Genomic DNA, 11,045 nt, shown 5'->3' with positions numbered 1-11,045 from the left:
TAAGTATTTCCCATGAGTTTATATACTGATCCTCCCGCCAGCGGGAGGTGCAGATGAGGACATGGAGAGGCAGGGAGAATGTGGACCTTGCCCGAGGTCACTGGTTGACGGGACGTGGAGCTGGGAATTTGGCATCCAGCCCCCCGTAGGGCCCAGCACCGGAGGGACTAACGCAAGCAGCACAAGGAGATGTGAGCCTTAAGCCTCAGTCTCCCGTGGTGGCGCCCTGCTAGACAGGCTGCCGGCTTCTCTCTCCATCTAGCTGTGGGGGCACAGCCCTCTGCCCCCCTCACCCTCGCCTGTCTGGTCCTTCAGGGACCCTACATGAGATAATCGGACTTCTTTCCTTGTCGGTTTGCAGTGAAAACGTCGCATGTTCAGGAAAGCAGGGAAGAGGGCTGCACCCCACCCAGTGGCTGCGGCCCGGAACTGGGAAGCTCTAGAGGCCCCCCAGCCAGGCAGCTCAGCTAGAATCCTTCCACCCACCCTGTGCCCTCTGCCCTCACAGAACTGATCTGATGGTCACATGGATGCCAGCAGGTGGTGAGGCCTGTGACCACCCTGTCTCTCTCCTCTCTCTGGACCACAGCCCAGTCAGGGGCTGAACTTACCCACAACGCTCCATCAGAATCACCTGGGGGGCTTTGTTAGCGGCAAGTTCTGGGCCACACCCCTCAGCGCATCTCAGAGTCTATGGTGAGGTCTGGGGATCTGCATTTGAAACAAGTCTAGAGGTGTGGTCAAGACTAGGCTTGGCCTCAGTCTGAATCCTAGCTCTAACCACTGCTCACTTAGGGGTTGAAGGGGTGGGGGATCCTCAGGTGGATTATATATGCTCTGCAGTGTGCTGAGCTCTTGTGGCTCAGACAGCAAAGAATCAGCCTGCAATGCAGGAGACCTGGGTTTGATCCCTGGGTCGGGAAGATTCCCTGGGGAAGGAAATGGCAACCCACTCCAGTATTCTTGCCTGAAGAATCCCATGGACTGAGGAACCTGGTGGGCTACAATCCACGGGGTTGCAAAGAGTCAGGCAGGACTGAAGCGACTAACACACACAGTGTGCTCAGCAGTGAAGGACAACACTGATAGAACCGATGACGTTCTGCTGACAAATGACACCGAGCGCTTAGCACAGTGTCAGGCACACAGCACATTCAGCAAATCTCTCCTGTCCTGACACGAGACACGTAACAAGGCCTCAGCTTAAGGAGTGAGAGAAGCAGCTGCATGTCTTCTCCAGCAGAAGTGGGGCGGGTGGTGACGCTGGTCATCAAAGCCCAGCACTGCCCCCGGCCGGGGGTTCTGGCTGCCTGGACATGGTGACTGCTCTGGCTGAGCCCACTGTACTGGCTCAAGGGGCAGCATCTGAGGAGGAGGTGCAGGAGTTGAAGCATTCTCCCCCCTACGCACCCGTCCTTCTCTCTCACCCACTGCACCAAGTGTGATCCCCAAGGCTCTAGGCAGCAGGAAGGACCCAGATCATTACCCCTCATTGGAGATGAGCAACAAGGCTCTAGAGGCTAAGTGAGCCGTCCAAGGTCACAGACCCACAAAGCAGAGCAGAGTCTGCAAACAAACAGGCTTCCTCCAGGGCCCAGCCGTCCAGGGTGCGGGGCCTTCTCTGCCCTCATGGTTGGGCATCCCTGGGCAGAGGCTCTGACCACCAGAGCAGGGCTTTTCCCTTACCTCAGAGAGCTGGAGTCCTTGGTTGGAAAGCCTGGCTCGCTGCCTCTGTTAAATGGCCCAAGCAGAGTCCCAGAGCTGGCAACACTGTTTAGCTCTGTCTCAGGCTTGGTGTTTCTTCTGGGGAGATGGAGCTGTGGTCCCCACTTGCAGGCTAGCTGGTGGGTGGGGGAGGGGTAGAGGGTGTAGAGCAAAGGGCTTGGAACTTGTGGAAGGAAGGGCCCAAGAGGCCGCTAGTGCTGGGAGATGGAGCAGCAACAGATGGTGGGGCCAGGAGCTCCTCACCAGACAGCCCCAACTAGGGGGTTGAAAAAGCCCCACGGGGGGACAGTGGTTGTCTCCAGCCTCACAGAGGCAGCAGAGGGAACCCAGCTGTGGCTTCCGAGGCAGTCAGGCCACAAATCCAACCTGACATAGAAACACAGGGCTCGGAGGATTAGCCCTAGGGATTAGTAGAAACCTCCACTGAAATCTGCCCTCAAGGTGGCCCAGTCTGGGGGGTCCCATCATGTAGCAGGCAGGGTGGTGGGTCAGGGAGCAGAAGAGGAAGGGGGTTTACCTGTTCAGCAAACCTCCAGCTAGGACGCCCACTGGGCCAAGGCAGCGCTCGGCCTCACTCGGCGGTCTGCATCTGGCCACCTCCACCTGCTTAGAACACGCCTGCAGCACGATTTCTTGGTGGCGAGGGTTTACCAAAGGACCTCATACAGGAGACAGAGATGGCTTGTATTACTAGCAGCTCCAAAGGCTGCACAACCCCAGGAGGCGCCTGCTCTCAGCACACTGCCTCTACGAGGCATATTTTCAGACCCTGGACCTTGAGAAATGAGGCAGGACGTTGGTTAGCAATCCGCCTGGAGTCCACGGGGCACAGGGAAGGTGGGTTGAGGAAAGGGGGTCAAGAGGGGCCCCTGGGACCCCGGCCCACTTCAACCACAGCAGCTCTATTGGGTCTGTGTCTTGAGTGTTGAGCTCAAGCAGCAAACAGCACTTCTTCCTTCAACAACTCACTTTTTTCAAATCCCTACTTCTTCCCTTAAGCTGGCTAACAAGTCCATGGAGATGGGGGGGGGGGGTGCGCCACTGCCCCAGGGGCTGATGCCCGGGGCTCCTCCCAACCCCCAACCTAGCGCTTGCCCGGTCTGCCTCCTTCTAGAGGGAGCAGGGAGGAGGGCCCTGCCTTCTCTAAAGCACTCTAAATTCTCCTCCAAGGCTGCAGGCTTTGGGAATGGAAACTGAATTACAGAAAGACACGGTTCTCAGTCCTCCTGAATTTATGGACTCAGATTCATAGCCCTTCAAGGAATTTTATACACTGAAGGTTCACTTAAGGTTTTTTTCTTCAGAGTTCTACAAGGCAAGAAGGCAAGGAAAGCTCAGCCCCAGAGAGAAGCACTGACGGGGAGGTTCAGGAGAGGGGAAGCTGTAGGGGTCTTCCCTCCCCCAGGGCTGCTGGGCTGGAGCCACTGGGGGCTGGGGGAGCAGCCCCAGGCTGGGGGATGTGCCCCAGGAGGAGGTGCCCCAGGAGACAGCCAGGAGAGCAGCCAGGCCTGGGTACCCCCTCCCCTGCCCAGGCCCCAGAGGACCCACTGGGAGCTAGACTCCTAAATAAATAAAGACACAGATGACCTTGAGAAGAAAGTCCTGTTTGAAAGGCATAAAGCTTCCCCTGGGAGTGTCTGTGATAAAAGCCACCAGCTCCCTCCAGGGCACAGGGTTGGGGGGAGAGGGTTCTGTCCCCCATAGCACACAGGCTCTCAGCAGGGACAGGAACCATCTCCTCCTCTCCCCAAGTCTCCCCCACATACACCCCATGGTCTGCTGCCCCGGCCCGGGCTTTCAAGAAGCACCTCCCAAACCTGCCTTCCTCCCCCACACCACCAGACCCAGAAGGAGGACCCTAAATGAAGGGTGACAAGTCTGGTCCCCAGGCATGGGGAGCCCTCAAGCTCACCCAGCCTCTCTCTGACCTTTGACGATCAGCCCACTGCAGGCCCAGAGCCCTGAGGCATCCAGTGCCACTCCGGCCCCCCAGCAGGGCCTCCACACAGACCCAGGGCTCAACCAGCCATAGTTCAAGGCCGCTACTCACCAAAAGCCGGGCACCCTCACCCTACATGCACCGACTGGTCAGTGCCAAGACCTCTGCTTTCTGAGGAGAGTGTCCCGAGGTTAGAGGCTGAGAGCCTTGGGAGGCTGAGGGAGGGCTGAACAGCCTCTGGTCCGAGCCCCAGGGCCAGGGAGACTTGCACCCCAGCTGTCCTGACACAGAGCCTCACTGGCTGTTCTTGTCAGAGGACCTGCCCCATGCCACCCCACCCCCAACAAGGCAACATCTAAGAGTGAGCCAGTTATCTAAGCATCAGTCAAAGGGCCCAACTCCAGGCTTTACCTGGCCCACTGCCCCTGCTCTCAGAGGCTGCAGGGAAAAGGTTGGAAACCACCCTCCAAGGTCAATGCCCCCCTCTGCCCATTTCACCAGCCCCAGCCGCTCCCAAACCACCCTCAACATGTCTTCCAGATCTCCATGCAGCCGTACTACGCATGTCTTTACGTGGACACACTTTTACTTAAATTTCTTTATTGAAAATGCCACCACAATATGTAGAATACCAGTACCACGTGTCATAAATAAAAAGGTAGCCAATAAAAATATACCATTAAAATGGAACGGAGCTATAAAAGTCTGGAAACTTTTCCCACTAAGCCCCAGGCCTGCTCCCTAGTAACGGGGAAGCCAGCCTGTGTTCTGGGCATGAGAACACATTGGCACCTAGCGGAGACTTTCTTCTTGGCATAAAAGGATTGGAAGAGAATTGGAAAGAGAATCCCTCTCTTGCTGGGACTTTGTGCTTAATGTCTGACACTAGCTAAACGCGTCTCAAGGGAATGAAGTGGGGATCACCCGATCCTTTGGGAATGTTGGACTAGAGGCTCCCTCTGCCTCTTGCTTAACACGATGTGCACACAGGCTCTCTGAGCGCACCCTCAAGGCACCGGTGTGGAGTTCCTCCCCACGTGCCTGCTCTCACACCGAGGCCCCGCAGCTCCCCCTCCCACACACCTGCCCCCCAGCAGCCCCTGGAGGTCACCGCTGACTCAGGTGGGACACCAGGTAGACGAGGCCCACCAGCAGGAGCCCGCGCACGCCGAGCATCATGAGCAGGAACAGCAGCAGGATGGAGGTCACCGGCTCCACGGCGTGGTTGCCCAGATGCCACTGTGGGAAGCCCATATTCACCAGCTGCCGGTTGAGGTCATTGAAGGGGGACTGAGCGGCACCCAGCCTGGCGCCTGCCTGCTGCTGGCGGGGGCCGGGACCCCCCAGGGAGGCACCATGGCCCCTATTGAGAAAGCTCTGCGAGGTGAAGACAGAGAGAGACGAATGAATCCAGAGAAAGCTTCCCTGGAGTTGAGGCACTGAAGGCAGGAGGATGCCTGCCCTCCCCTAAGACCACCTGGGGCCACACCCTCCTTTCTCAGCAATTCCCAAATGCTACCCATACGAAGCCCAACCACTGAGTCACAAGCTCTCAGAGCATAGAAAATGCCAATCCATATTCCCTACGTCACGTGAGAGAGAGTAGAGGAAGGAGGCAACAGGGTAAGACTACAGGGTGTGGCTTCTGGGAGGACATTTTTAACCTCCTCCTTCCTTCTTTTCAACTCCTCATCATGCAGCCACGGGCTCATCTTCTCCACTTATTCTCCAGCTTCTCTCTCATCCAACAGACTCTAAAAGATGCTGGCTCCAGTAGGGGTTGCTGACCAGATTAAGGGAGAGAGCTCTTGGGTTTGAAGTCTGGGAAGGCTGCCTGGAGGAAGGAGAGCTGGGGAGGCAGGAGGCTGAGAAATAAATCTACTGGGGTTTTCCCCAAGCCTTAAACCCCCAGGCTGCCCAGCCCTGCTCTCTATAAACAGGGCTTCAGTAGAGAAGGTTAATCCCCAGCAAGGGAGCCTCTGGGAGTGAAGAAGTAACTGGTACATTGCACAGGAGACCAGCTGCTCTCATCCACAGGGCTGGGTACCTACCTGTCGAGGAGTGCCACTGCGTGGCTGGGTAGTATTCCTCACGCGGGGGTCATCATCCTGCACAATTTCCCCATTGGCCAAGATCCGAACCATCCTTCCAGGCTGCACCTTTCCCCAGGCCTCAAAATACCTGAAGGAAAACATTCACCAAAGACATGCTTGCTTTCAGTGGGAAAAACTGCAATTCTGGGTGCTCACATTGGTGACCCAGGCTGAGCAGATGGTGTGTCTAGCTAATAAAAAGAAGAGAAATACTAGCTGTTTGAAAGAGCCCACTAGGAAAACTATCAAAAGGACCCTTGGAGGGACTTCCCTGGCAGCCCAGTGGTTAAGACTCCTCACCCCAATGTAGGGGGCATGTGTAAGTTCCCAGTTGCTGCAGGAAAAAAAAAAAAAAAAGATCCTTGGAAAAGGAAGTTTTATTATTAATTACCACTGCCAGCAACAAAGGAGACGACAACCCTTGCTCATCAAGTCCACCAAGGCTCATCTCACTCACACCTCCTAACAGTCTTCTAGGGCTGCTACAGCTAGAGACCCAGAGGGGCTTACCTCACTCACCTAGGACCACCCATTCATGGGCAGCAGAGAAAGAGCATGAAACCAAGAACTCCGGCCCAAGGTCCCTCTCTGTTACTAAGTGTGGAGTTCAGTGTCTCCATTTCCCTTCTGTTCAACAATGGTCCAGTGTGCTGTTCCTTCGGGGAGATGCTAGGGACTCAGGCCTTCTGCCCGCAGGAGACAGGGCCCACTTCAGAGCTGCTTTCCTGCAAAGGGCTTACCCTCAGCTGCCCCTCACCTCTCAGGTAACACCAGGAGGGCGGGGCCAGCCTTCCCGAAATACAGGACGGGGGGTGCTGCTGCGGATCTGGGAGGGGAAGGGAGAAAAGGAGGGGGGAGGGCCCCAAGGGAGTCCATGGCTGGAGGTGGGGGTCCTTCCACGCTTCTCCCCTAATCTGGGTCAAGGCCATTATTTTTCAGAATATGAGCCACAGTTTTCGTCTAAATTTTCAAAAGCACTCGTGACACACACGCCAAAAGGGGTTAAGAGCCCTTTTCCCTTGCCCAAGGCATGGACAGGCGGATCCCCTTTTCGAAGCCTGCTGGCCCTTGCAAATAACCAAGAGGGTCCAAGGTCCTCCGCAGTCCCTTTGCGCCTTGCCATCCCGCCCCGCTGGGTGGGCTGAGGGTGCGGTGGGCCCTTCCAGCACTAAGGGAGGTGGGGGTGGGGAACGAGGATCGCAGGGCGCGCTGCCGGGGTGGGAGGGGCCGCTGCCCGGGCCGCCGAGCCCGACTCCGAGACCAGGCCCAGGGGAAGGGAGGAGTGCACCCTCGCTCCCCCGCGCCCAGGGTCTCGGACACTCACCTACGGGCGCGGCTCCCGGGCCTCGGTGGCGTCCACTCCCCGCGGCTCCCAGACCGCTTCCTCCCACCTGACCTCACAGGAAGCGCGCGCCGCAGCCGCACTGCCCCGCAGGTGGCGCGGCAGCTCCCTCTGTAGGCCTCTGGGGAAACTGCAGCTGCCGGGACCCAGGCGGCGCAAGAAGAGGGAGGAGGGAGGCACACCCGGCAGAAGTGGAACTGAAAGAGGACCCGGTGCACCTCAGGGCTGGGAGAGAGGGAGTGCGGAGGAAGAAAGAAAGCAAAGAGAAGGGAGAAGAGGAGGAGGAAAAACTAGGATGTGGGGGAGCCTCTGACCTGGGTGGCACAGGCTCAGCCCGCCGTTTTGAGTTGCTGAGCCTTTAAGTAGGACCCACCCCTTTAAGTAGGACCCACCCCTGCCCTCAAGGAAGTCCAACCCCACTTCCAGTGTGGAACTTCTGGAAGTGAAACGCAAAGGAGAAAGTGAAGTGAAAGTCGCTTAGTCGTGTCCGACTCTTTGCGATCCCATGGACTATATGCTCCATGGAATTCTCCAGACCAGAATACGGGAGGGGGTAGCCTTTCCCTTTTCCAGGGGATCTTCCCAACCCAGGGATCGTACCCAGGTCTTCCGTATTACGGGTGGATTCTTTACCAGCTGAGGCACAAAGGAAGCCTAAGAATATTGGAGTGGGTAGCCTAACCCGTCTACAGCAGATCTTCCCAATCCAGGAATCAAACCGGGGTCTCTTGAATTGCAGGCTGATTCTTTACCAACTGAGCTATCAGGGAAGCCCTGACAAAGGAAAAAAGAGAAGATATATCTATCTGAATGCAGAGCTCCAAAGAATAGCAAGGAGAAATAAGAAAGCCTTCCTCAGTGATCAATGCAAAAAAAATAGAGGAAAACAATAGAATAGGAAAGATTAGAGATCTCTTCAAGAAAATTAGAGATACCAAGGGAACATTTCATATAAAGATGGGCACCATAAAGGACCGAAATGGTATGGACCTAACAGAAGCAGAAGATATTAAGAAGAGGTGGCAAGAATACACAGAAGAACTGTACAAAAAAGATCATCATGACCCAGATAACCACGATGGTGTGATCACTCACCTAGAGCCAGACATCCTGGAGTGTGAAGTCAAGTGGGCCTTAGGAAGCATCACTACGGACAAAGCTAGTGGAGGTGATGGAATTCCAGCTGAGCTATTTCAAATCCTAACAGATGGTGCTGTTAAAGTGCTGTACCCAATATGCCAGCAAATTTGGAAAACTCAGCAGTGGTCACAAGACTGGAAAAGGTCAGTTTTCATTCCAATCCCAAAGAAGGGCAATGCCAATGAATGTTTAAACTACCACAAAATTGCACTCATCTCACATGCTAGCAAAGTAATGCTCAAAATTCTTCAATAGTACATGAACCGAGAACTTCCAGATGTTCAAGCTGGATTTAGAAAAGGCAGAGGAATCAGAGATGAAATTGCCAATATCCGATGGAAGCAAAAGAATTCCAGAAAAACGTCTACTTCTGCTTCATTGACTATGCTAAACCCTTTGGCTGTGGATCATAACAAATTGTGGAAAATTCATAAAGAGTGGGAATACCAGATCACCTTACCTGCCTCCTGAGAAATCTGTATGCAGGTCAAGAAGCAACAGTTAGAACTGGACATGGAATAACAGACTGGTTCAAAATTGGGAAAGGAGTACGACAAGGCTGTACATTGTCACTTTGCTTATTTTACTTATATGCAGATGGACTAGATGAAGCACAAGCTGGAATCAAGATTGCTGGGAGAAATATCAATAACCTCAGATATGCAGATGACACCACCCTTATGGTAGAAAGCAAAGAGGAAGTAAAGAGCCTCTTGATGAAGGTGAAAGAGGAGAGTGAAAAGGCTGGCTTAAAACTCAACATTTAAAAAAACTGAGATCATGGCATCTGGTCCCATCAGTTCATGGCAAGTAGATGGGTAAACAGTGACAGACTTTATTTTCTGGGGCTCCAAAATCACTGCAGATGGTGACTATAACCATGAAATTAAAAGATGCTTGCTTCTTGGAAGAAAAACTATGACAAACCTAGACAGAATATTAAAAAGCAGAGACATCACTTTGCTGACAAAGGCTCATCTAGTCAAAGCTATGGTTTTTCCAGTAGTCATGTATGTCCATACATGACTTGGTCATGATCCAACAAGAGTTGGACCATAAAGAAAGCTGAGCACTGAAAAATTAATGCTTTTGAACTCTGGTGTTGGAGAAGACTCTTCAGAGTCACTTGGACAGCAAGAAGGTCAAACCAGTCAATCCTAAAAGAAATCAACCCTGAATATTTATTGGAAAGACTGATGCTGAAGCTGAAGCTCCAATACTGGCCACCTGATGTGAAGAACTGACTCATTAGAAAAGACCCTGATGCTGAGAAAATTGAAGGCAGGAGGAGAAGGGGACGACAGAGGATGAGATAGTTGGATGACATCACGGACTCGATGGACATGAGTTTGAGCAGGCTCCGGAAGTTGGTAATGAACAGGGAAGCCTGCTGTGCTGCAATCCCAGGGGTCACAAAGGGTCGGACATGACTGAGCAACTGAACTGAACGGCCCTGCCCTCAAGGAACTCCAACCCCACTTCCAGCGTGGAACTTCCCAGTGGGGAAGACGAGGCATGAAACGCAGGACAAGTGCAACTAACCGTAATGTGAAGGAAGAAGGCAGGCTTCTAGAGGAGGTGGTCTTTGTACAGGAACCAGAACGGTAGATAGGAGCTTACTTGTCAGGCAAATAGGGAAGGGAACCTGGCAAAAAAGTGAACGACCAACCTCTGCCTCTTTCCCAATGTTTTCAATCCCTGCCCAGCCTAAGCGTCTCCCGGTGGACCTGTTCACCAGTGGGAGGCAGTGAACTCTGCAGTCCACAAGGTGAGTCAGACTCTGGCAAGTTACTGAACTGCTCAGTTGCCTTGTCTGCACAATGGGGCTAATCAGAGCAGTTGCCTTCAGTATTGCTGTGAAGATTAAGAAGGGTTTAATTAAGGTTAGTTAAGAAGATTAAGAATTGAGAGTCTCTGGCACATGGCAAGTGTTGATAACCATTTGTTGTGATTATCAATCAGTAGATGTTTCTGGGAGCAGATGTATATAGTGTTAGTCATTCAGTCTTCTCCGACTCTTTGTGAACCCCATGAACTGTAGCCCTCCAGGTTCCTCTGTCCATGGAGTTCTCCAGGCAAGAATACTGGAGTGGGTTGCCATTTCTGGGAGCAGATATATATAAGGACATAGATGCTCATTGGCCCCTAGGTGGAGTAAGAGAAAGAAGATTGAGACTTAGACCTTGCTTCAAGGGCTCATTGTCTGTCAATATGGTTTAATTATTTGATTATGAAAACTTATCACGGGACTTCCTGGTAGTCCAGTGCTTAAGATTTCACCTTCCAATGCAGGAGGTGAGGGTTCGATCCCTGGGCAGGTAGCTAGGATCCCACATGCCTCATGGCTAAAACACCAAACATAAAACAGAAGCAATATTGTAACAAATTCAATAAAGACTTTAAAAATCTGTAAGAAAAAAGAAAACAATAAAAAATGTTGAGCAGGCCCCCCAATATCTGTATAGTATTTTTGTATTATTTATTTGTTTATAAGTTATACATGTGTGCTATGAGAGCAGATTGGTATTATTGATAAAACGTGGATGCTAGAGCCAACCTGGATTGGAATTTGGCACAGCTGCTTTCTGATGGTGTGATGGGCCAGTTACTCAACCTTTCTGGCCTCAGTTCCTTCGTCTGTAAAATGCATATAGAAGCAGTAGCCATTTCATCAAGCTTTTGTGAAGCACTCAGCGCTTGGTGTAAAGTGCTTGGGTGAGAGCCTGGCCTCAGTAAGTTCTCAGTAGTCACTGTCATCTCTACTGCTCCACTACATTAAGTCAATTGTAAAGCACGTGCATTAGAA

At 52.9% G+C, this 11,045-nt stretch overlaps 1 protein-coding gene across 2 annotated transcripts; it reads right to left on the bottom strand.

Annotated features, from left to right (window-relative positions):
• Positions 1-4,247: 4,247 nt before the first annotated feature.
• Positions 4,248-7,439, bottom strand: FAM241B (family with sequence similarity 241 member B). 2 transcript variants are annotated; one of them, XM_025284660.2, is made up of 3 exons: positions 7,414-7,439; positions 5,716-5,845; positions 4,248-5,041 (listed from the first exon to the last, which is right to left on the bottom strand). In XM_025284660.2, exons 2-3 carry the CDS (start codon positions 5,806-5,808, stop codon positions 4,772-4,774), a joined length of 363 nt encoding a protein of 120 aa, XP_025140445.1. In that variant the 5' UTR covers positions 5,809-5,845; positions 7,414-7,439; the 3' UTR covers positions 4,248-4,771. The 2 variants fall into 2 exon arrangements, with proteins under 2 accessions (XP_025140445.1, XP_006055898.1); XM_006055836.3 differs by lacking the exon at positions 7,414-7,439 and adding an exon at positions 7,082-7,405.
• Positions 7,440-11,045: the final 3,606 nt, after the last annotated feature.

The sequence above is a fragment of the Bubalus bubalis genome, chromosome 4, assembly GCF_019923935.1.
Source record: "Bubalus bubalis isolate 160015118507 breed Murrah chromosome 4, NDDB_SH_1, whole genome shotgun sequence".
Lineage (NCBI taxonomy): Eukaryota > Metazoa > Chordata > Mammalia > Artiodactyla > Bovidae > Bubalus > Bubalus bubalis.
The sequence above is the reverse complement of the archived record's forward strand: the minus strand, read 5'-3'. Positions and strand labels throughout refer to the sequence as shown.